Source organism: Mytilus edulis, chromosome 8, assembly GCF_963676685.1.
Source record: "Mytilus edulis chromosome 8, xbMytEdul2.2, whole genome shotgun sequence".
In the NCBI taxonomy this organism is placed as follows: domain Eukaryota; kingdom Metazoa; phylum Mollusca; class Bivalvia; order Mytilida; family Mytilidae; genus Mytilus; species Mytilus edulis.
In genome coordinates, this window is record NC_092351.1 from 76,162,006 (window position 1) to 76,189,551 (window position 27,546).

At 32.8% G+C, this 27,546-nt stretch overlaps 2 protein-coding genes across 3 annotated transcripts in view; one reads left to right on the top strand and one right to left on the bottom strand.

The window, feature by feature from the left end:
* Positions 1–9,951, top strand: part of LOC139486305 (uncharacterized G-patch domain protein DDB_G0278987-like) — a 27,916-nt gene extending 17,965 nt beyond the window's left edge. Inside the window, exons 1-2 of one of the 2 annotated variants that reach the window (XM_071271149.1) lie at positions 2,503–2,614; positions 9,124–9,951. In XM_071271149.1, the coding sequence (XP_071127250.1) occupies positions 9,148–9,765 (618 nt within the window). In that variant the 5' untranslated portion in view covers positions 2,503–2,614; positions 9,124–9,147 and the 3' untranslated portion in view covers positions 9,766–9,951. Of the gene's footprint in view, positions 1–2,502; positions 2,615–9,123 lie in introns of those variants that run through there. The other variant, XM_071271151.1, reaches the window with a different exon arrangement.
* A 1,768-nt stretch (positions 9,952–11,719) lies between these two features.
* LOC139486306 (uncharacterized) lies at positions 11,720–26,923 on the bottom strand. The gene is made up of 4 exons (XM_071271152.1): positions 26,674–26,923; positions 15,122–15,191; positions 12,730–12,775; positions 11,720–12,079 (listed from the first exon to the last, which is right to left on the bottom strand). The coding sequence occupies exons 1-4, from the start codon at positions 26,825–26,827 to the stop codon at positions 11,822–11,824; spliced, it is 528 nt and encodes a 175-aa protein (XP_071127253.1). The 5' UTR covers positions 26,828–26,923; the 3' UTR covers positions 11,720–11,821.
* Positions 26,924–27,546: the final 623 nt, after the last annotated feature.

The window sequence follows — 27,546 nt, forward strand, 5'->3', positions numbered from 1 at the left end:
GCTACTTTAGTACAAGTAATCTTTATGTACAGTTCTAAAGATGCATATCAAATGTACATCTGTAAAGGTGTATATCAAATGTACATCTTTAAAACTACATTTTGTATATACAAACTGTACATTTGTTAAGCTGTATATTAACTGTACAGCTGTCACTTTATATAAACTGTACATCTGATAAACTGTTGATAGATATCGTATCGCACACTGAGGTGCAGTGGTTGAATCTACATGTAAAGCTTATACATAGTTTTTAAAAATGAGCAGTTTTTATACAGCTTTAAAAATGTACAGTTTATATACAGCTTCACAGATGTACAGTTTATATACAGCTTTATAGATGTACATTAATATTAAGGTATTTCTTAAACAATGCCCTAACATCGACTAAACAGGTTTCGACTTAAAGCACATCCACAAGGATAAATACATTGACCGAGCCCTTGTATTGGTTGCAAGTTCGACGCTAGAGGAAACAAAAGAATGTAGAGGGGTTTATTTTGTAATAACATTTATAACTTATTTCAGTTACAAATAAATCAAATGCAAACATGCTTTAACTAATAATTGAAAACCCCACACGATTATATCCAGTCCCTCAAAGACAAAGAAATAAGGAAAAGGTTCCTTATGAGCTAGGTATATTGTAAGAACATACAGATATTGTTTGAGACCGTATGTTAACCTAACATTGACTTCTCAATTTGTTGCATTAATGGTCTGCTGTCTCATTACTTAGCCGTTTTTCCTATTATATCTGTATGATTTTATTTGTTAATAATTTAACATATTGGAGGGGCGCACAGAAAGTATTTTATTTGAAAAAGTGTAAATGTGTTTTGTAGAACATCTGAACATTGAAAATGTTACCGTGCGGTTATCAACTAACAACAGTGGCGGATCCAGAGGGGGGGTTCCGGGGGTCCGCACCCCCCCTTTATTTTGGCCGATCAATGCATTTGAATCGGGACATATGTTTGCACCCCCCTGCACCCCCCCTTTGCCCTGGGCTAGCACCCCCCCTTTCGAAAATTCCTGCATCCGCCACTGAACAAATATACAGTAAACATAATGTATATTAGAATATTAACAATTTTTTTATATATATTCTTATTGTTGAAATTGCAAAACCTTGTTACTTTTTGTCTCGATAATAATACGACACTGGATATGTGATTTGCCCATTGTCGAAGGCTGTATTGTAACCTACGGTTGCTTAAATCCTCTGTATTTCTGTATACTGAGTTTTAATATTCTGTCCTGATTTATTCTTTTTTATATAATGGTCCATTTGATGGATGTTTTAATTTCAAATGTGTTACCATTTACCAATGTCCATGCATGTTCACAAGACTAGGATGATAAAATAATTGGCGGATAGTGTTCAGTGTATCTCATATGCAAATATATCGCATCTCCTTATTCTATTTCGGATCTGCATCGATTGCATCTACCAGTAATAAGCTTTTAGGTATCGGAAAACTTTAATAAAGGTGCTAACTGTACCGGCCATACATTTCACACCGTCACTAATTGATAGAATTTGGTACATTAGCTTTTTCTGTCTAGATTAAGTCATAAATATTAAAGGTTTTTTTTTTATTAAGAACCCAATTGCAAAAGTTAAACAACTAAGGTTGTGAAGAATAATCAAGTAAAGTATTTTCGTCAAAAATAAGAAAAATGCATTCGGTTGTCGGGTTGTTGTCTCTTTGACACATTCCACATTTCCATTCTCAATTTTATTGTGCGTCATTTGAAGTGTTGGATTCAGGGGATGTAGGAGCGTACATCCCACTGCGATTTATCCGATGCCTCGTGTAATGAGAGTGCCACGCTCTTTGCATGCATGTTAAGAATAAGCACTGTTGCACAAAAAGGACCGAAGTGACCTCTTGCAAGACAATATTTCTGTCCCTATCCAACATACCCTCATTTTCCAGTGGCAGTCAAAATTTCCCCGACCATCATCCCGGATGGCCTCTATTATTACAAGACCTACCTATTGTATTATTGGTAACTTGTTCTCGTCCTGAACATGCATGGAATATTTGACAGTGACGTTAAGCAACCAACAATCAATCAATCAATCAATCTAAAGCAATCATCGTTTCGCGCTGCTCGGCAATAAATATTCGGTTTTCAGGAATTATGCCCTCCTTCCCCGGATATATGTATTGATAATACTAAATGTATCAGTTCTTTGCGAAAAGAAGGACTTCAAAATTCATATTAAACTTATTTGACTATAATAGATAAACAGTACTCAGACTGATATATACAAATACCAGATACCTTATATAATCTTACAAAAAAAGTGTTACGGACCGATTAAAAGACAACAGCATAATTTAGATATTAAATTATAGCACATCTGTTGGGATTAAAAACAAACTATATGCTGGTTTTATAAAACTAAGAGGTATTTCATATTAATTTACTGTACTTCAACTTTTCAGAATAATTACTTTTTATTCAAATGACAATTAAAACCCTATACAGGCCTCATTTAAGACTGACCAATGACTTGTCTTCACACTGAGAAGTTTTTGTGATAGATCTTTTTCGTTTTGTAAACAGAAACGTATTCTAAAGACCAGACGATAACACAACAGTAAGTAATTCACTTAGAAGTTGTATACATCCTATGACTGAAAAACCCTAATTTTTTTCGCATACAAAATACCATAGTGGAAACCGCTTTATTTATCAATTGTTCATCCACAACAGTTGATCAGGTCAGAAATAATCATTAATTGGTGATTTATACCTCAGTTGAGGTATAATCCACCATCTGACATATTAGGCGAGTGATATGAGAGCCAAATTTACATTTTTAATGCACCTACCTAACACACGGCTAAATTATATATCACTGGAAAGCTAAGAATGTGTACTTTCTAAATATCCCGGTCGTCAAAAGAAATTATGGTGCATTTTTTTTTAACTCGAGGTCAAAGGTCATGGGTGCAATTTCAATTCACGGATACTTCCAGTAGAAAAATCAAGTCAAAACAAATGCAAAAATGAAACAATTTTATAGGAATGCTGTATTACTGTTGGGAAAATATATTTCTATCATAGTGTTAATTAATTTTGGTTGATTTTAAAGGTAACGCATGTTACGTGACGTTTTCTCTCGGAGTCTTTGAAAATCAACCATTAAGTCACACAAATGTATCTGTAGTCGCCCTTGTATTATCTAAATCTTATAACACCTCCGTATCATTTGATTGCACGTATTTACAAACATATATCTGCAAATTTGATATAAATAATCCGAAACAAAATATTTGAAGCAAGGGGAAATTTAACATATGACGTATTTTTAATTGTTTAGAAAGTCCCATGATGAGCTGTACATTAAAATTGAGGAAGCGTATGGTCTCCTGTTAGTTTGAAAGCCTACGAACCGCTTCAAGATCAGACAACCATAGGGCGGATTTTTTGTTATTATTGTAGTGCAATATGTTGAGTCTGGATCATACCGCAATTTCATTTACATCACTAAATCAGATATGATAAGAGTACTAACTAACATTACTAAAATGAGTAAAGTGCTACTAGTATATTTATATCAACAAATTGACAATTTTAATATTAAACATCACAAGGAAAAAATGACCACTCATTGTACGTCAAACTGTGTTTGATTTTACTTTAGTCGGCCGCCGTGTATCTTGAGATATCTTATTAATTAAACAACACTTGACAAAGGAGTTTGTACTTTTTTTAAATTACGCTAGTGATGACCTTCGGCTACTTTGGCACTACGTAATACTTGTTTATATCTTGTTTCACCGCTTCAAACGGAGGACAAGGTTATCCTAATATTGAACCTTTTATTTGGCTTTCTTATGTTAAAATCCCGTTAGCGTATAACCTAAATGATCGAAACGTCGGACCAATGGGATGTAGGACCATTTAGGTGTCGGAATATTGCGATATCGGAATATTATAGCTTCATTTTAACTTGTAATCTAATCATTCATATCGGTCAAAATATCCATACAAAAACAACTCCCTTGGCATGGGCATATACCAGTACAGCAGAGGTTTTGCTCAAAGCGGACACAAGATCTACTATATACAGATTGAATTAAAAATTGGAAATGGACATGAGGGATTTGTCAAAGAGACACCAACCCGTTCAAAAAGCAGGCAACGGCCGAAGACCACCAATGGGTCATCAATGCAGCAAGAAACTCCCAAACCCGGAGGCGTTCTTCAGCTGGCCCCTAAACAAAAATGTACTAGTTTGAAATGATAGTGGACGTCATACTAAGCTTCGAAATATACTCAAGAAATTAAAACAAAAAATTATACAAAAATAAGAAAGGCCAGAGGCTCCTGACTTGGGACAGGCGCAAAATTGCGGCGGGGTTAAACATGTTTTTGCAATCTCAACCCTCCCCCTGCGTGAACAGATCAAATCTGGTAGAAAGTTGGATAACATCATACCGGACCGATGTTGCCTTTTAACCAACCAAAGTCAAATGGAGAACTTTTATTGTTTCTGTAGTTAGGTCGACATTGTCTTGGATAAAATTTTGACCCCCAGAAGAAAAATAATGCCATGTAGAATGTATGCCCCATTTTCAATTTTTCTAATCTGTTGATCAGTCAAACTTGTTAATAGTTATCAAAGGTGTGTCCATAAATACGGTGCATTTGTAATGATAAATCTAAATGAAAAAGAGTTAAAAAGAATAAGACAAAAGTATAGAGCTACTGTATACAATATTGGATGTACCTTGGCCTTGTTGAGGCTGTATAAATGTACATTGTAACTATAAATTGATCATATACATGTATTTTTAGTATTGTTGAAGCTGACAATATGTTATGTAGTTTTCTCGGCGGCGATCCTCGGGCATAAATTAAGCCCGGTTAACTGAGCAAGTAATTAAAGTTGTTAACCAGAATACTTCCTTGTGTACAGGCACGTCATCTTTAATCGTCGAAATGTTAGTAAAAGCTGTTTTATTTTCAGAATAAAATAGCTCTTTACTTTCTGACTTCAAATTTTGTAGCAAATATTTAGCGATGCAAGCTCGATGGTATAAAAATTTAATAGTAAAATTATGAGTTATTTTGTAAATCAGATCATTACGTCCATTTGTATTTTTGTCCATCTGATGAGTTGAGCCTTTTCAACTGATTTTTATAGTTCGTTCTTATGTTGTACTGTTATACCACTGTCCCAGGTTAGGGGGAGGGTTGGGATCCCGCTAACATGTTTAACCCCGCCACATTATTTATGTATGTGCCTGTCCCAAGTCAGGAGCCTGTAATTCAGTGGTTGTCGTTTGTTTATATGTTACATATTTGTTTTTCGTTCTTTTTTTTTTTTTTTACATAAATAAGGCCGTTAGTTTTCTCGTTTGAATTGTTTTACATTGTCTTATCGGGGCCTTTTATAGCTGACTATGCGGTATGGGCTTTGCTCATTGTCGAAGGCCGTACGGTGACCTATAGTTGTTAATGTTTGTGTCATTTTGGTCTTTTGTGGATAGTTGTCTCATTGTCAATCATACCACATCTTCTTTTTTCGATATATTGTAGGAGATATATGTATTTTAACACTCAATAAAACTTGAGTTTGCTACTCAGAGGATACCTTATGAAGTTGTGTAACTTGCTTATAGGCTTTAAACATTTGCAAAATATACAAACAGACAAATCAGAATGAGTTGTAGATCTATTGCCCTCGTTGATATATATGAGAAGAGACTGGTCGGTAGAATTGGTACATGTAGTACAAAGTCTTTGTACAGACAAAACAGAAGATGATAGGTTGTGCTTACTTTGAAATATTCATAGCAACTTTTATGATATTTTGTATTTTCAAATGGGATGTTTTCATTTTTTTCATATTGACCCATATTCATCGACCAGTCTTCTGTAAACTTCATGTTTTCGTTTCCCCACTGCGGCAATACAACTGTATCTTCATTTAAGTGTTTAACTACATAGTTTCTATGGAGTAGATACATGACAGACTATGCATCTGTGTCAATCAATAGATAGTTTTTGCTCTTTAGCATAGGAAGGGTTTCATTGTGAACTGGACTGTGAAAATTTGACACGACTCGGAAGATTTTCTACAATTTTCCGATACGATTCCTTATTTAGAAATGGGTGAATTCTACAGAACTCAAAAACTATGTTTTACTTTGATTTGATCTTAATTTCGGACGATTTTATATCTATTTAAGCTACACTGAAGTTCAAGATAGAAATAGAACCGTTTAAATATGATTTATCGTACTCTAATAGCACTATTAAGTACACGGAAATCGACTAATATATTCAGTAAAAAAACGATAACGAAATAGATAAAGGATTCCGGAAACTATAGTGATTTTACCCAACATCATAAAATTACAGAAATTTGTGATTTTAAGAAATGTTGAGATAAAGTCTTGATCTTGAATGAAAAAACGATAACTGATGAGTATTTTGGTGTGTTCTAAAATGGATAGAGTGCAAAGGCATTTAATAAAAAAAATAATTTTAGATCCGAAAAGGTCAGGATTATGAAAATTTTCGTACAAAATGTCAAATATTTAGAAGGAATGCAAAAGCATGCGGAGTTTTAGTTGTAAATATTGTTTTTCATTATTTTAAGAATCTAATTCACTTAATTATTCTGTCTAAAAGAAGAGATACGACTAATTTCTTTTGCTTGAAAAACATGTCGTAATTTTATAATTTTCAACTAATTTCTGAAATAAACGTCAATTTTACAAAAACTGCACCGTACGATTTTGTGACGACCGGGCAAAAATCAAAGTTAAATCATTATTCTTTCATTTAAAAAAGAAATTAGCCGTGTGTTAGGTGGGTGCATTAAAGTCCTTAACTAGACGTCTTTTTCAAATATTACACTCGCCTATATAGCGTATGGTCATAAAGGTGCATTAAAGTTGAGACCCAAGGATTTGATGATAATAGGCATTGTTGTAATCAAAAACAAGCTTCATAGATTTTTCTAGGTCATCTTTACACTGCGTAAATTTGCCACTAGATACAGAAGTAATTCCTAGGTACTTATTACATTTTACGCTCTTTGCACGTTAAGAGCCCTTGCAACAACTCTTTGAGGGGCCCGTAGGTGGCCTGTTACAAGGCCGAAATTCTGTCCCTATCCAATATACCCTCATTTTCCAGTGGCAGTCCAAATTTCCCCGACCATCATCCCAAATGGCATCTATTATGACAAGACCTATCTATTGTATTTATTGTGAATTTGTTCTCGTCTTGAATATGCATGAAATATTTGCCACTGGACGTTAAGCAACCAACAATCAATCAATATTACATTTTACACTTTCAAGTTGTTGCGCTTTAAATACACTGGACCATCAACATGTTTTCCAGGTTTGTTAAAAATCGAAACTTTTGTTTTATTTAAAGGGACACTAGCTACGAGATACTAATATCTACAAAATCAAACAAAGGATTTTTTTTATCAATCATTAATGAAAGTGAAATAATGAAATAATAAATCTTTTTTAGCAGCCAGTATGGTTCAATTTTATCAAATTAAGCTAATTCACATTGGTGATGAATTGTTCACTTGCAATTGAACAATTCGACCTCATTGAATCTATTCATGTGAACTTCAATTTAACCCCTCAGCTAAAGACGGATAACGCACGAATTGTGCTTGTTCAGTTCGTTAAAGGTAATCAATGTCAACATTGAAATACACACGAAACGATGCTACATACTATAGAGTCCATGCCCTGTAAACTGTTTATTTTGGACTTTTTTTTTATAGTTTGTGTTTTACATGGTTATAAATAGAAAATGAGAATAATATTGGTGAACATTAATTGACAGCTAGTGCCCATTAAAACCGCCGGCACCATTTTGAGCAATATAATTGTAACCTATTCCTTTTCTCTTGTAACCCATCTTGTTTTTCAGAGAGAAAAAAACAATGTCATCTGCATACATAAGACAATCAATTATGTTGTCATTTAGATCATAACATAATGAAAACGTTTCTGGCAGATCATTTAGAATCATATTCGAAACAGTGTGGTCCTGGTCATTGATTGACGACCTAAATTATCCCATTGACTGGGACAGATTAGGTGAACGTTTGTCGGTAACAATCACTGCTCACTATGTACTTGTTAAAGACACTGAATCTGTGGGGTCACCAAAGGTTCTCAACACCTAAATAAAAAAATCGAAAAACGAATCCGGAATATTACGATGTGTTGATTTATATCAATAATATAAATCAAAACATAAAGGTTATTCCTGAATAATTTTTCGAATTATTTTATTATTAAAGGCGTTAAGAACCTTTGGTGACCCCACAGTTTAAATTCTATGATAAGCAAGAAGTGAGCAATGGTCGTTACAGACAAACGTTCACCTAATCTGTCCCAGTCAATGGGATAATTTAGGTTGTCAATCAATGGCCAGGACCACACTGTTTCGAATATGATTCTATAAACAATCTTAAAATATTGGGACATCGCCCTGGCACCACACATATGTCTAAAGATCCAGTTTGATCAGTTATATGATAAATTGATTATTGGTCGATTAACATACAGCGGCAAATATTTCATGCATATTTGGATTGGTCCGACATTTTGCATTGCAACAGGTCACTTCGGAGCAATCAATTGTTGCAAGTGTTCCTAACGTGCAAAGAGTTTTGCACTCTCTGTACACGAGGCATCGGATTGAACGTTCTCATTCTGGCCGGACGTGACTGCATACTTGATACATCCCGATTGCGAGAAGCCAAACGGGACGCCGCACTTTGGCATGGGTTTAACTGACGGTCGAAGGAAGAACAATGGTGACAATGGTTCTATTCCTCAGTTATCCTTGGGAAGATCATGTTTTTTTAAAACCATTCATGTTTTTGTTTTTATTGTTGTTTATATACTGTGTAAATATGTATGATACTAGGACAAACTTCAATTCTATTGATAAAATACAGAATCCTGGATAGAGTTTATAGACAGAAAAACAAATATATCGATAAGAGGCCGAATAAAGCCCCACCCCAAAAAAATATTTATCTACATGAAAAATAATAAATAAAGATGTGTGAAGATTATTGATTAACGAATGAATATAACATTTCAGGTTCAAGCCATTGAATGTTCAAAGATGACAAACACATACGTTTCTAATGCGTATTCGGATATAGTATTTGCGCAAGTTAAAGGTGATGCATTAGCCATTGCTGGAACAAAAAGAGAGGTCGGCGGCAGCGTCAGATTAGGATACGTTGGCGTCGGTGGGAAGACAAATGAATACACTAAATATGATAACAGCACGATACTTAAGGGGTATACTAGAATACCACCAGGACGTTCAATTCCATTCCATCCACATACTGCTAAAAACAGAGTGTACGTAACTCTAACTACAGCTGATGATTTGATCATTTGCGAGAATCATGCCTTGAGACTGGGACAAAACGTTATTGTAGATACCGAGGCTACATTAAGAGTGGCCAAAAAAAAGTCATTTATTGGAAAATTATACGAGAAATGGATTGATGAAGACGGTAATGACTTTAAAGCAAGCGATTCGGATTCAGATAGTTCAAGTAGCGACAGTAGCGACAGCGATGATAGCGACGACAGCGATGATAGCGACGAAAGCGACGATAGTGACGATGACGACGATGACAATGATGACAAAGAAGACAAGGAGAACAAAGCTGACGAAGAGAAAAATGATGCTGACATTGATGACAAAGCAGTGGAACCCATAAGATGATCGATTTTCGATATAAATTCTATTCACATTAGAAGTGCTATTTAAAACTGATATATTCATGTTTATTTATTCTTTGTAAAAGGCAAAATTTAATTGAAATTTTTGTATATTTATTTATAGTTCTAATAACTCTAATGTTATGAAGTATTTAAAGACGATACTAGTATTCATTATCATGAAACAACATGTGTTCCTTCTTAATCATAATCAACATATGTTCCATCTTTTTCATGGCCAACATGTGTTCCTTCTTAATCATAATCAACATGTGGTCCTTCTTAGTCATGAACATGTGGTCCTTCTTAGTCATGATCAGCACATTTTCCATCTTAATCAACACTTGTTCCTTCTTTTAAATCACAATCAACATATGTTCCTTCTTAATCATAATCAACATATGTTCCTTCTTAATCATTATCAATATGTGTTCCTTCGTAATCATATATATGTCACTGGACGTTATGCAAACACCAAAATGATCTTACTCGTATGATTACGTTTTATAATGAAAACAAGTTACTTGAGAATGAACTAATGAAAACACAAAAATGTTCCAGCTAGAATAAGGCAAATAAGGGGAAGTAACTCTTATTACCTTACTTTTACTACAAAATATTTTCGTGAATTAAACCACTTTCCGCAAAATATATTTTTGTATAGTTTTAGTATGTTGTTCAAAGATAGTAACAGACTTGTTTTTCAGAGAAAAACTTTGTGTTGCAATTAGTTACAGGTTGTTCACTAAATTGACTAGACTAGAATGGAAGAGATAGCTTGTTATTAAAATGAGTTGACCGTGACTGATCCAAAGCTATCAATAATATACATTCAAGCCAACACATTATCCACATAAAATTTGGGAGTCCAATTAAGTTATATATTACTTTCAGGATTTTCAAAATAGTTCATTGTCAATGCATTGTTGTTAATTTCTGTGTCATTTGATCTCTAGTGGAGAGTTGTCTCATTAGCAGTCATACCAAATCTTATTTTTATATGTATAAATCAATACGGGACATATGAATTACAATCAGGCGGGGGCGGTGGTGGTTTAAATGATTTGTATAAAGCTTATATTTCAGAGCTTTAAAGACCTGGGGCTTCAAACCTTGTGTACATATGCCTTATGCTACGAAGTTTCCGTCTGTCATATGACGTTGACCTTGACCTGAGAGACTTCCCTGAATTTTTACTTTAAATATACAAATTCAAAGGTTTGGTAAATGCTATACTAAATTTTTTAAAGTTTATCTAATATGATTAAGGACTTATCCACAACTTTGCATATTTCACAGAATAAAAGGGTTTTATCGATACATGTTTCTGTTGAGGACCAACTTTTCCTTAATATACTGTATTAGGCAAAACCTTTCGGAGAATTAGGTCCTGAATACTCTTCCACTTCGTTCTATATTTAGCTTTAACTTTTTTGATTCTAGCGTAGCGTCACGTATGAGACTTTTTTTTTAAATACTGGTATATATGACGAGTTTATTAAAATAAAATAAAATGAATCGAAGGACATTCCTAGTTTAACCAAATACATTATTTTCTAATCGGAAATAGTATACAATATACAGAATTAGTCTAATTGAGTTTTGATTTTGGTTAAATGTCGTGCATCATTTTGGAAACTCGAATTTTGCCAAGTCTGTAAAATAAGCCTGTCTAGATGGGGTTTATGGAAAAGATTACTATAATATGCTTATAATACAGTTAACTGGATACAAAAAAAATATTGGCGGATCCAGATAGGGGGTGGGGGTTCCTGGGTTGGAACTCCCTTTTAAAAATAGCTGGATGATCCGATCGGCCCCAAAAATATAAAGAATAGAGAAAAAGATGTTTAAAAATATTGAATTGAGAAATACGGGTGCTGAAATATAAGAAAATAGAGTAAAAAGACAAAATCATAAAGAAGAAAGAAAATGGTAAAAGAATAAAAAATACACAATTGATTCACATAACATTTATCTATAAAACAATAATTACATATACTGGCAACATAAGTACGAAAAAGTATCTTCTTCATTAAAAACCAATTTCTACAATAAAATTAATTAAACTTTGAACCCTGTGTGTTGTCTGTTGCTAAAAGACTCCATAATTGAATCATAACAAGAAAAGGAACGACAACCCATATACCGTTTGGAATAAGGTATATAAATATTTCTTGCATTATAGTATTTTGTACCCGCAATGGTCCTGCTCCGCAATATTCTGTAAACATTACAAAATACAGTACGGTCTTCCAGAAAGTCATCACTGATACGGTGAACGCCATCAACCGTGTGTGCTTGCTCTTTTGATAATGCTAAAAAAAAGATCAATTTTATGCTTTATAGTGGTATTCCACTCGTGCGGTTTAACAAAATCAAAAATTATACAGCTTTTCATCGGAAAATTTTAACTTTTTCATTCATAATTTTCATCTGCAAACGATGTGTCATGGAAGCAAACCGCTTTTTTTTTGGTGATTTTTTTTACCATAATCATTTATGGATATACGTTAAGCATTTATAATGTCATGCTCGTATATTTATTTACACCTTTATTGATGTGTATTGTATATAATAATTAAAATATGTGATATGATAGCCAATGAGACACCAAATTATAATGTATTCTCGTCTTTAAATTTTGCTAATGTGCTTTAACAATTGTCTATTATATGCCTTTTTGTTTTTCTTTGATACATATGATGTGGGTCTGTACTTATACATCCCGTCATTGTGCTATTGTTAATTTTTGTATTCTTGCCTTTCAGTTTTCCAGTGTGCTTCCTTGTTACATAGGGGCATCGGTGGCCGTGTGGTCTAAGTAGTTACTACTGTAATCACTAGCCAGTCAACACTGAGGTTGTACAAGCAACATGCAGATACAGAAAATTAGTTTGTTTTCATAATGGGAGCTGTCAACACATATTTCGTGGGTTTTTGTTTCAACATCACTATATAAACATACCAAAAATATAACTACTACAGAAAGAACCACTTCTACAACATTTAATCTGAAACAGTAAAAAGAAAATATCAAAATAGAAGGTTTTTTCTGTCGGTCTGTTTGTTTTGTTTTGATTTTTGTTTTGATTGTTTATTTGAGTTTTTTTTTATCAAGTAGGTTAGTAGTCAACGGGAGCCAACTATAACCTATCACGGATGCTTGAGGGTTTGGATGGGGTTAAATGATTAAAGAATAATGCCCTTAAAAATGAAGATTAGAGAATAACGGGCAAAAAAAATGAAGATTAGAGAAATACGTGGTCTAATTTTTTGAAGATTAGAGAAAAAAGGGGTGAAAATTAAATGTTTACAGAATAACAGACACCCCCCCCCCCCCAATCCAGACCCCCATGCTTTATGATTATCATTACGAGTTCACTTTGGTGAGTGTCTAACAAATGACTGAGGACATACCACCACACATATATAGGATCAAGGGAAAGTGTTTGGCTTGTTGTGGTACGCAGTATGCTATTTTTAAGGCCTTTTGTCACCTGTAATTGGTTGTTTTCTCCTAGTTTCTGGATGTTGCCGGGATGGTGTGTGTTTCTTTTCACGCCTACTGTCACCCCGCCAAGATTTGTTGTTTTATCATCGAATCAACATTGACGTTCAAAAGTGGGGTATATATATATTGTGTACACTACCGACCCATGAGGTTTGATGAAATGGGAATATATCAAACTGTATGACCAACTTGGTATTTAATATCTGATAAGGTTACTGGTGAGATTCTGCTAAATTCTTTCGATATCTGATAGGTTTTGGTGTTCGACTGTCATGCAATATGATAAACAATTTCCTCAGATACAATTCGACATAATCTAATTGCACGCTAGCCAGGAATCGGAGCAAAATAGAAAAAATTGCGTTAATTGCTTCCCATCAATTTGCAAGCAACATTGGAGACAACTCTTTTAGTCTTAAGTAATCTGGGTTTATAAAAACTAAAATGGGTTATTCGCTGTGCAGCAGTTGGTTTTTTTTAATGTTCTGTGATCACGTTGTAATTGAGGAAACTGATATTCCAATAACTTACTTTCTTACTACCTTACATCCCGCTTCACTAATTTAGGAACAGATAGATGATTTAAAAGTAAAATAAAAAAAAACGAGATTTGTACTAAAGTTATCTCTCTTTCATTAAATGCTAATTTTGAAATATTGTTCATTTAAATGAATTGAAGCTTATTCGTCACAGGGTTTATGATTTATCTGGCATTGGCGGATTCTGAGTGGTGGCAGTTTCAGACCGGGGATTCAGGCAATCTTTAAAGGGGGCATGTGATGAAATACCAGCTTTTTTTGCGAGTCACGAAGGTTTAATTTTGCAGTTTTGATGTTTTTGTCAATAATGCCACACCAAACTTCTTGAAAATGTTATTTCAACACTCAATTACCCGTTTTAAATCTAGCTTCTGTAAAAAAAACAGGCGGGACATATCAAATAGTATTGAAAAGTATATAAGTCGAGGAGAAACTATATCATTATGGCAAATATAATAACTACTGAAACATTGAAAGTACATAGAAAACGAGACTTGGGCGTACATGCGTACGTGGGTTCCATTCCAACATTAGGCATTCCTTTACACGGCAGTTCCAAAGTGAGTTTATTAGCCCTCTGCCCCGCAACACTCTGTTGTTTCTACTTCGTCAAAAAATGCCAGTTACCTTCGGCCCGGTTTTATATTTATATAAAACACCCGTTCTCAGGATGATAAGGGTCGCTCAAAGATAGCCGTGGCGAAGTGGAAACTCCATTAAAAACTACCAAAATTACTTTAAAGAATGAGCTACCCGAACCTAAAAACCGGGGTTGATTTCATTTACTCCGGGAGTATAAACAGACCCTTGTCCACACGAGACAGCCGTCGTGTTGCTCATTGTTAATGGTTAATTATTGTTTTTTTCTACTTGAGAGGCTTCATTCATTTTGAATATGCACGCTATATTTAATCTATGGTTTTACTCGACTCTGAACCTATTTTAATGGTTGACATTTTGTCGACTGGGACTCTTTGTTGACCACGAGATGAATTTTTTGTTACTGTTTTTTTTTTAGATCGTTTGGTTGCTGTCTTATTGACGTACAGTGGCTTCTACTTTTTTGTAGTGAGTTTTTTTTTCCCTCTGTGTATAAAAATGCAATAATCTATCAAAATCCCATGTGCTTTATTACAAAATTGCAATTGTAATTTATTTAAGCAGCAGCAATTCAATCCATATATATTAATTTAAAATTAAGAGTACATGAAGAAGAAAAAAAAGAAATGTAGAAAAACAACTGGAACAGTTTAGGATTAAGAGATTGACGTATGCTCGTTCCTGCAAACTGTCTATAAAATACCTACAAACTTATTCCTCTAGAAAAGGAATCCTCTTCATCCATGTATCGTCTGTCTACTACTATGTAATATTTATCTGAAAAAAAATAGTTATCAAATGAAATGCATTATGGGTACAATTTTTTTTAAAGTGTACATGCACCAAAAGTTGCCATTATGGTAATCAATTTTCTTCCTATATTTGTTCAATAATACTTACTGCAATTTTTGGTGTTCACTCTTACCTAGGTTGTATAATCAACGCACAGTTGTTCTCTTGAAGAAAGAATTATGATATTTTGTATTTTAACCCTCGCACCCCCCCCCCTTTTTTTCCCTCCGTTTGTTTTATCCGCCACTCGGCTGAGTAAGTTTACTCATGCGACCGAAATGTTACCATAAGTGCACTATAAGAATATAAGAATAGAAATAAGAATATACATTGTTCTAATTAAGTGCTCTCGAAGTGCAGAATGACATCTAAAAACGCAACCCAACACAATATGATTTTATTTGAACTGATACGCACATTATTAATTCGGATAAAATTTATGTAATTTTTTTATTAAAACATTGAAAGGAAACAAAAATTGAAATCAAAACAAAATCGTCATATAATATATACCACACTTACAATTTACGACAATGGATGCAATTGTTCTCCCGCCCTCCCGCCCCCTTTTCCAAAAATAAATAAATATATTCTTTATTCATGTTAATATATGCCATGTATGTATATCTTAACCAAGAATTAGTAATGTGTCGTTTGGGGTGGGGGTGGGGCAACTTTTTATCGAAATATTCGTTATTTTAAAACTGAGGACAACCCATGCTTTGCAAATTTTAGGGGGGCACGTCCGCTAAGCCCCCGCGTGAATCCGCCCCTGAATCCTTGCTATACGACATATGACTTGTCATTGAATTTTAATTTTTAATGTATATATTTTTCTGCTATAAGTAAATGGAAATATTGAACAAAAAATAAAAACCAAGAATAGACAATATTGGCCCCCAAAGTCGCATGTTATTGTACCTACTAGACACCGTGGTCATATCATTCATAACTCCTACTATATTTGAACCTATTATTAAGAGGGCCTTGGGGGATTTTTTTATTAATAAATTCTTTAGTTTTTCAATACGTCAATTTCTCTCTCATTTTTATTACCTTTATTCACAATTCTTTGTTTTTTTAAACACTGTGCTTGTTGTATTCTTGTACTTGTCTTAATAAATATTTTTTGGTTTGGTTGTTTTTTGTGTTTTTTTGTTTGGTTTTTTTTTTATAACATTGTGTCTTAATCATATTGAATCACTTGTAATCATTTGTATGTAATTAATGTTGATTGTTCTGCTCCTTGTGGGCGCTTTGATTAGCAATAAAATATATTTGAATTTGAATTTGAATTTATTGGCACCTATTTTCCCCCTTTATATTTTTTTTCGCTCATATATATAGGCTTTGTATACAGAGATTGCTAAACCACGAAATCAAATATCCACGAAACTGCAAGTTTTTCTCCATCCACGAACATTGATACCCACGAAAATAAATGAATCCACAGTATTCTTTATTATGTAAAACCCGTTCAGGCCCTCATAATAATAAAATCTCTTTCATAATAGTCACATGACTTTGTTGACGTTGAACTTGAACTTGACTTCTCATGAACTGACCTACCGGGTTAATCCTTGACCATTTTGGTCAATTACACATAACAATGTAATAAATATCCGTAAGTGGGTAAGAACTTGAACTTGACCTGTATGGCTAATATTAAAGTCTCGCCACAGTATGTGTTAAACAAATAAATGAACATTCGCCGGTTTTTGTAACTTCTATTTCTATAAGCAGTCTTAAGAACTGAGGGGGTCAGACCCATGTCAGACAAGCTCATGATTGTGTTTTATACATAAATTTATAATTGAACTTTTAGAATATATGTTCTATTATATTGTATTGTATTTCATTGTATTGCATTGTATTTAAAATGTATATTGTTTGTGTGTATTGCTTGACCCATATGGGTGTAATTTTTCAATAAAGATTTTATAATAGAATGTACGTAGTGTAGGCGAATAATTAATAGAAAGAAGAAAACACAGACGTCATTTTCACATTTTTCTGATAATTAATACTATTTTCAAATAGATTAATAAAACAACGTCATTAACATTGAAGAAAAACGATGTTGTACTGAAAATTATCACAATTATTTCGTATTATATATTTTATATAATAGAGGGAAAAAACACAATCAATAATCATATTTCACTCTATACTATTAGTAGGAAATCAGTATTAATGAGACTGAAAAAATGCGCTCAATGGCGAAACTTTTTAAAGTACATGTATATTATTATCACTGTTATAATTATTGCATAGCAATATAATATTTCCCACAGAAAGTAACCAAAAGTTAGCGTGCAATAATATCAGATTATTACATGTCATTTTTCATATCTCATGTATTAGCAGCAGAGGCGGATTTAGGGGGGCCCAGGGGGCCCGCCCCCCCCTTTTTGGGGAAAAATTTGGTTGCTTATATAACGAATCACTGAAGCGTGACTGGAGCGGGCCCCCTCTTAGGTCAGTCAGTGGGCCCCCACTTATGAAAGTTCTTTAAGCTGAAAAATGTCATTTATGTGTCCTTAAAGTACCTATGAATCATTCGGGTGTATTTCCGATATTACAATACATAAAACATTTTTTTGGGGGTATCTAATGAATCAAATTACAATTCAATTGTCTCTCCCGTTTTTCCCACTTAGCCAAATTAATGTTTTCCCCCCTTTGCCTGCCTGTCGCTGCATAGTAGCATTTGCATTGCCTAAGCTTAATAACAATGAACCAAAAAATGAACCCAAACAAATATTTCGGATTTGTTTTTATCAAGAAAATTGCGATGATTAAGTAGAAATTTATACGAATGTCGTTAATTTCCATTTGATTGAGATGCCTACATTGTTTTCTCACATTTAGTTTATTAGAGGTAGACTTGTTGAGCGATATTCATTTTGGTGTCGAAACAGACAATAAACTGCAAGACATATTATATTTACAAAGTATGCAAGTATTTGGTTTTATTAAACAAATAATTCTCCTGCCTTATTGACCGGATTTGAAAATTTGGCAAGACCCAAAATATATTATTGCTTTTCCCAATCATATTGTGTTGTAAAATGATGCCCTTTATGGGTTCTTGATTAGATTAATAAAATTCTTATCTTATCTTATTACAAAACCGACCTGACCTTGCTCTAAAACAGAATAAATAGAAGCATAGATATATTTAGAGATATCAAGATTCTATTATCATAATTTAAAGGAAACGATATGATATAACGATAGTGTTATTTAAAAAAAATGTGTGGTACACATGTACTTATAAGTTCGGTACACATGTACTTGTCATACATGGTAAGCACACCGACACATACATGTTGGACCCTATCTCATTCTTAACGTGTGTGTTTAAAGTCTGGAGTAATTATTTCAGAGATTGTGGTAAGTTGACCTCTGTGTTATCTTATATATAGTGTTTTCCGATGAATCAGGTTTTAGCCGGCATCAACCAGGTTGTTGGTGTTTTATACTTTTGAATTGATTCATATTTTTTCAAATTTTATCAGGCTGGGACTGAGGCTGGGACCTTTTATCCCATATTAAACTGAATGGGGTATGCTCATTGTTGAAGACCGTACAGTGGCCTGTGATTGTCCTTTAGTGTTTACCTACCTTTTTTTTATTCATATGAAAGATGCTTTATTTCCATTAAATGAGCTCACAAGGAGCATAATATAATATCATTATAATATTATTCTTTTACAAATATAATAAACAATACAGTATACATAGTTACAAACACAAATAAGAAACAACAGTTTTCATATATTCGTATATATATAGAAGTATATATATGTTACAGTGAATATGTATAATCAGGGATTATGTAGAATCCCTGATTTTTCAGTGAATATGTAGAATCACTGAAATCATTAGTAATTATATATAATCCCTGAAAATGACCAGTGATTTTACATAATCACTGAACATTTTAATAATTATTCTACATATTCCCTAATATGATTTCAGGGATTATCAATAATTTAAGGATCCTTTGTTTGTTACAAAATAAATAATATTAATGACAAATTATTATTTTTTTCTTTCATATTCCTTGCCAGATGGAATAGTTTTGGTTTAAAACTCAGAGGATAATTTTAAAGATATAACCAACACAAAGTTTGAGATAAAGTTGAAGACTTCAAAATTATTAATAATCAACATTCCCTTTATAGCGATATCTTTACATGTATTGTTTGTTGCTTAAAGGCCAGCGTCAAATGGATATTCATGTTATATTTGTAAATCCACAGAGCTTGTTATTTGTGGTAAAGAAGATTATGGAACATCTGTTTTGTATTTTTTGTTTATTTTTTTTGTCAAATGAACAAGAAAATTCAAACTGAGAGAACTTACGCATCTAAATGTCATGAGGCAGAACTAAGGATTGATCAATAGAACAAAATTTTAAAGGAAGCTGGAATTTGGTGTAATATTCTCATAACAATTCCGCAGGGAAAAAAAGGAAAGGGAAACCCAAAAAAGTTAATAATTGGCAATTGTTCACAAAAAGTCTGAAAAAGAATATATATTGCCTGGCCACAAAACATGGTATTTTGCTCGAACGGGTTTGAGGTTGCTAATTTCCTTTTTTTCTGGATACCTTGAGATGGTTTTATACTGAACACTTTATTTTTCATAGGTGTGTCGAAAAATTTGCTTCCATATGTGAAGGAAAGGGTTTTTTTAAATGTGGATATTGTGATAGAAACAGATGTGAAGCATATTATTTTGATATATTGTGTTTAACATTTTAATATATTGTGCCTAACAAATTTAATAAAAATGGGGTTATCATTTTGATATATTGAGCTTAACATTTTACAATTTATGTTTATAATATGATGTTTTGATATGATTTTATAGAATAAATTATTTGACTTTTATTCATTTTCTTTATAAATAAAACTATTTCTTCATTTCAGTTATTATGTATAATCTCTAACGTTTTTTCTAATGATTATACATAATCCCTGAAAATTTTAATGATTATATATAATCCCTAAACAAGCCAGTGATTCTACATAATCCCTGAAAATTTCAGGGATTCTACATAATCTTTGATTATACAAATTCACTGTAACATATATAAAACCTTCGTCTCAGCCACACCTCTAGAAAGTAACAACAAAGAATTCTGTGAGTAGGATAAATATATCTAGCTTATTTTTTTTGGCAGATCAATGCATTTGAATGGGAGCATATAGCTGGAACCCCCCCCCCCCCCCCTTTACTCTGGGTTGGTAACCCCCCTTTTTAAAATGGCTGGATCCACCCCTGAAACCATTTGAAAAACATTGACACACAAAAATGTTAAGCTGCTAACCGAGTCGCTGTGATTTGGCTAAGTAATTCTGATAGACTCAAGCTAGCAGCAACTCGCTAGCAGTAAGTTTTCAAATTTATCTACAAACCAAAAGATAGTAAAAAGATGCATAAGATTCAAACTTTATAAAAAAAGTTTTAATATGCATAACCGCTACAGTTGCGGTTTCAAATATGATCTAGAGTTTAGTAATTAATTATTAAATAATAAAGCGATAAAAAAATCTAGGTTGGAGAATTTAAAGGACATTAAAAATTTATCGTTACATAAACATACAATAGTGTATTGATGTCAACCTTAATATTTTGGCCTTGTCAACAATTATTTAATTTCTATAAAATTACCAGTGTGATTGATAAACAAGGAATGAAAAATACATTTTGAATGAAATTGGGAGAATGTCTTGACCTTGAGCAAGGATTTGTATATAGTAATATCCTTATATATAAATTCTTGCCTTGAGCTACCGAAAATGGTTTGATTGTTTAAACAAGGTAGATTTATTGATTGATTATTGTTTGTTTAATATGTCCAGTGGCAAGTATTTCATGTTAATTCAGACGAAAGTACAATAAAGAATGAAACTAAACAACAACACAAACATAGAAAAGTAAAAAAAAATAACATTAATATTTCTTCATTTTATTTTTTCATGTTGAATGAGTTTGTTTTTAAAATATGTCCAGTGGCAATTATTTCATGCTAATTCAGACGAAAGTACAATAAAGAAAGAAATAAAACAGTAAAACAAACATTGTAAAGTAAAAAAAACCAAAAAAAACATTAATATCTCTTCATTTTATTGTTCATGTTTAATAAGTTTGTTTCATATGTCCAGTGGCAATCATTTCATGTTAATTCAGGATGAAATTAAAATAATTAAAGAATTGCACGGAACGGCATCACAAATAAATGTAAATAAATAGTATTTCTTATTTTTTCATGTTTAATTTATTTACATTATTAAATGAGGGATATGATTTAATAAGGCATGACCTTTTAAAAAACCCTACACGTACTTGACATGATAATTTTCAAATGCAAATTCGAAAATTGATTAAGAACTTAACAGTAATGTTATCTGACAATATTGATTAACATTTAAAAGGACATACAGTGGGGGCGAGTGTTTCGTCCTCCGTGTAAGTTTCTACAGAAACAAAGTTACAAAATAAATAACAACTGTAAAATACAGGTATTTAGTTTTAAAACATGTGTACTTATAACCGAGTTTATACAGAGGACTTAGTTTTAATTACTTCCTGGTTTGTGGTCAAGATAAAAGGATAAGGATAAAAATTTGTATAAGATATCCAGAATAAAAGTAGACTGTTGAGTGAAAAGAAGACAAGCAACCCGAACATAGTTACATTCTGACCGTCCTTTAGAGTCCTTTTTTAAGAGGGTCCTTAATTTCTGAAAATATATATTATCTTTTTAGCCATTTTTTCTATCCTTTTTATCTAAGCTGCCCACTATTCTTTGTTATTATCATTATGCGCTCTATTATTTTCAATTCTTTATTTTCTTTATCTACTTTTCAATAGTTTTCATATTTTTGTCCTCTATTATTGTCGAGTTTTGCTTATGTTTGTTTTGTCTATGTTTTAGCTACGACCAAACTTTGTGTTTTGTTTCGCAAATGAAGAATTACCAACTGATATTCTATCCTGTATACCCCCAATACGACCCTCCTTTAGGACCACGGCAATGAAGGGATCATAAAAACACACAATTCTTGATATACAAGATGCAGCATGACAACTTAGTAAATGTCCTCGAACATAAAATCAGTTGTTTACAAAAAAACTGAAAAACAAAAATAAATAAAAAGCAGCCATTCTACGCAATTTATAACTCAGTAAAGAAACCTTGTATTCTCAAGTCAAGCTGATTGTTGTTTTTAATTTTAATATTTGCATGTGATATTTTCTTATGTACATTTTCTTATAACTTTTCATCTTGATATGTACTAAATCCAATTTGCATATGATATTCTTACAGGTCCTCCCAATAAGGATTTCCCTGGCATCGGAGACCTGCTGCCGCCTCTTCAAAGAAAAATTCTTACCGAATAAAAATAAGAAAAATAAGGATTTTCCCCTGGCATCGTAGACCCGCTGCCGCCTCTTAAAAAAATCTTTCCAATTAAAAATAAGAATTATCCCGGACACCGTCCGTAGTCCCGCGGCCACCTCTTGAATATTATAACATCCAAAATAAGTTTTAATATTTACTTATACACTTTTACATAACTTTCATTTCTATTTAAATTATCTGCGTTCTTTTGAAATACAAAATGTATGGGTGCTTGTGTTGTTTGTTTCATATAATTATACTTATCAGATATCACGTTTTGTCCCGTAAAAAATATATATGTAAATTATGTGTCCATATATATAATACAAGAAAAAAAAAGTGTACAAATATATTTACTCATTGCATATATGTATATATGAATATTAGATATATATTTTTTTTTTATAAACGAAATAATCATGTAAAATTATATATAAATATACTAAATAAATAAATGATTTGGAAAATACATTGAAGGTATAAAAAGTCATGAGAATTCCGAATGCAATTAGGTTATATCCGGGCATTCTGGTTCTAAACCTTGGTTCCATCTGGGTTTTCTGGTTCTGAACCTTGGTTCTTTGGTTCGAAACCATGGTAACTGGTTCAACATCCGGGTTGTTTGGTTAAGGCAACCCAACTTCTTGGTTCCATCTGGGTTCTATTCTAGATCATTCTAATGTTCCCGTTGAACACAAAGGAAGATAACCGCAAGTCTCCGAATAAAAAGGTAAAGTAGGTCAAAGACGCTAAAATTATTTTATAACATTAACATTTTTAGCATCGACGGTAAAGGAAGCTATAAGGTATTTATCTTCTCATTTTAATTATTTTGATAAGAAAACTAGATAAAAATAAAGCATCGTATAGATTTTTAAAACAAACCGAAGTATACAGTACATCGAACATCCTTTTGTTTAATTCAGTCGTTTTGTTTTGTTTTTTTTCCCCTTTACTAATCACTGATTTACGTAAATATGCCTAGACAGTGGCGGATCCAGAACTTGTCCTAAGGGGGCAATTTTTCCAACGAAAGGTCCCCCTCCCCTTGATCCGCCTATGCTAGAAGTTTTAAAATCACCCAATTAGGACATGTTGTTTATAGTCTTTATATGGCTAACGACCACTTGACCAGTTGACGACTTGCATATATATTTGATTGCACATTTATTATCAAGTTCGACTGAATTTTATTTAATTGCTTTTTACTCATGTCAGATTTGAAAGAAATACATGTGAGGTATATGTAACAAATCATTTTGGTTCAAAACAGAATGTTAAAAGACATATAAAGGAACGTGATGATCAATAAGTTGGTAAGCTTTAATTAGTTGGAAAAAAAGTTATAAAATATAATAAAATGTATAATTATGTACAATAAATTTGTCAAATTTGATACTCATTCACTCATTGTGAAGGGCATGCATATAATCATTCGGCCAAAAATAATGAAATCAAAAGTATGATTGAATATTTTATAATAAAATTATGTGTTCATGTGTTAATGACAGTGCTAGTGGGATGTGTATCACCAGCACAATAGTCAGAACTTCTGTGTTGGCGCCATGCTTTAGGGGCATAAAAAGTTACATTAGTCCGTCTGTCCCGAACGTCATTAAAAACGGGTTCCGCTCTTCTAACTTTAGTTTGCCTCAACCAAATACTACAAAACTTATACACAATATATAAATAAAGCTGGTGCATGTGTGCCAATGAGAACTCTCCACAAGAGACTAAATGACACATAAATTAACAATTATACAATGTAGCCTAGGTCACCACACGGTCTTCAACAATGGGCAAGGTTCATACCGCAAAGTCACCTATTAAAGGCACCGACATGACAATGTAAAACAATTCAAACGAGAAAACAAACGGTCTAATTTATGTACAAATAATAAACGAAAAATAAGATAGGCACGTGCATATAAAATAAGGCGAGGTTAAACATGTTAGCGGGATCCAAACCCCCCCCCCCCCCCTTATTTGGCATGAGTGCCAATAAGAACTCTCCACAAAAGACCAGATGACACAAACACTAACAACTATAGGTCATATACAGCTTTCAACAATGAGAAAAGTCAATACCGCATATAGTCAGCAATAAAAGGCACTGAAATGACATTGTAAAACAATATTCAAACGAGAAAATAAACGAACAAATTTATGTACAAAAAATGATCGAAAAACAAGTATATAACATATAAAAAACGACATTCATTGAATTACAGGCTCCTGACTTACCACAGGCACATACATACCGAATAAGGCGGGGTTGAACATGTAAGGGGGATCCCCACCTCAACACAAAATCAAATTTGAAATTTTTAAGTGTCACTTTTACCGTTCAAGAGTTATCATGTCCCTTTAAAAACATAAGAAGTGCTGACTCTTTCGTTTCCTTTCTCTTAAATAAGTCTGACTCAATCAAATGTTAGGAACCTTATACGCGATTCACATTACCCCATAACACAGATCTATTAAGTTCGATATTGGGTCCCGATGGCGTCACTGTTCATGAGTTTTTAGATGTAAAAAGTTGTGGTACAAGTACCAATGATAAAAATGTCAACCCGGAGCCTTAAGATAGGAAAACTGCTAAATCTATTGTTTCCGTTCATTAACTTTAATTTGCTTCAACCAATTGCTTTGAAACTTATTCACAATGCTTATGGTCACAAAACGGTCAAATAAAGGCGAATCCTGCATCTATATGTGGAAGTTTACTAATTTTTTTCACCAGCAGGGGCATCTGTGGTAAATAGACATATTCTACATTTATTTCAGTAATCAGCTTATTTACTTCCATTGAATTCTTCTTTTAATAGACTTAAATTGCACATATTTTTTTTCAGGATCTCGGTGCAGTTTGGTAACAGACAGTGATATTTCAAGTTAAATGTGACCAACTTAACAAAGTGTTTCACTAAATTGAGCTCTCTGTCTAAGTGTACTTTAAAGGTTCTTAGCATTGAGTTCAGTTTATTGATATGCGTATACCTTCTGTGTGAATTTTTATGATGTAAAAGCAGACTATCCATACCTACATGTCCATGAAATGAAATCTAAGGTAAAATGAATGAAACGTTTTGCATTATTTATCACAACTGGCAGCACACGATGCTACTGAAGCAAAAAATTTGCTTACTTGATATTCTCGAAAATTAAACGATTTAGTTTCCTCTTAACCAAACATTCTTAAAAATTGAGAATGGAAATGTGGAACTGTGTAAAAGAGACAGTTACCATGTCAAAAGAGCAGAAAGCAGTCAAAGGCCTCTAATGGGTCCTCATAGCTGACTATGCGGTATGGGCTTTGCTCATTGTTGAAGGCCGTACGGTACGGTGACCTATAGTTGTTAATGTCTGTGTCATTTTGGTCTTTTGTGGATAGTTGTCTCATTGGCAATCATACCACATCTTCTTTTTAATATCTTCAACAAAGCGCGAGAAAATCCCTCGCCCAGAGGCGGGCTTCAGATGGCCCTTAACAAAATGTGTACCAGTTCAAACTCCAAATCATAAAATAAACTTACAATTAAAAACATACAAGACTAACAAAAACCAGAGACTCCTGACTTGACGTCAAGGTAATCAAAACGGTAGGATTAGACATTAAAACACTAAAAACTAGGGTTAACCATTAATTTTTAACCCAACAATATGATAGTACTATGGTAAACTTATAGAAACACATGATACAGTCATAAAATTATTGAATATTTGCAATAGTACGTCCAGAACAATACAAGACCGAGTTGTAAACAAATGAAACTAATGATACATACGAATTTTTAATCCCAATGCACAAATAAGGAACCGTAGTTTTCATTCAATTTATTTATCTAAAATGTACACTTGGGTTAAACAATGGAAATTAACACTGTATATTTATATAAACGATCAATCTTGTAACATAGAAATAAATAAATAAATAAACACATAAATAAATAAATAAACGAAATAATCACGTGCAAATGATTTGTAATAAATGCATAGAAATAAATAAACAAATAAATGAATTAAAAAAAATAATTCTTTACTTACATAAGTACCAGAGTGCATTCCATGCACCACCCGGTAAACTATGAGGTCGACATAAAATAAAAGATGCATCCCAGGTGCACACAATTGCAGTTAAATAAAACCAATTTAAAATCCATGTTGGAAGAACGTATTTCTTTAAATCTGATCCGGCCATGTTTTGTGCCAATCACTTTTTACAAATCAATTCGACTTTTTATTCGGGATCCGATTTAGACTTATGAACCTTACAATAAGTAGGCCAAGAGATAACATTTATTTGAACACTAGTGGTGTATTTGTGTCACGTGTACAGGTGACACAACTGTGGGAATCCATCATATAATATACGTAATGAATGTAGGTTGCCCTGACAATCTCGTAGGGAAAAGTAGGTCACGGTTAGAAGGTTGAAAATTATTAAGATTATTTTAAGTATTCCCGTTCTAAACATTTTTGTTTTATTTATTTTAAACGAGACTAAAGTGAATAAGTAAAACATAATACAAAAAGAGAAAAAGAACAAGAATTGTAAATACAAAAATATAATATAATAGTATATAACTAATTGCTGCTGTATTTATAGTCACAGATCACTGGAAAAAGTTCAATATTAGTAATGTTACTTATTTTGTTTATTTGAAAGTAGGACAAATTGCAATAGAATTAAATAATATATGTTTTTGAACCAGCGACCGAGGAAATAATATTCGCCTTTAACTATTAAATCCTTTAGATTCCGCATATTTTTATTTTTAAATCGATTATCAATCATGATATGGTTAATATTCTAATCAATATTGACTTATTTTCATTTGCATCGCTTTCACATGTGCACTCATGGCTAATAAAAGAGCTAGAAAATTAAAAACAAATAATTAAAAAATGCTGCAAGTG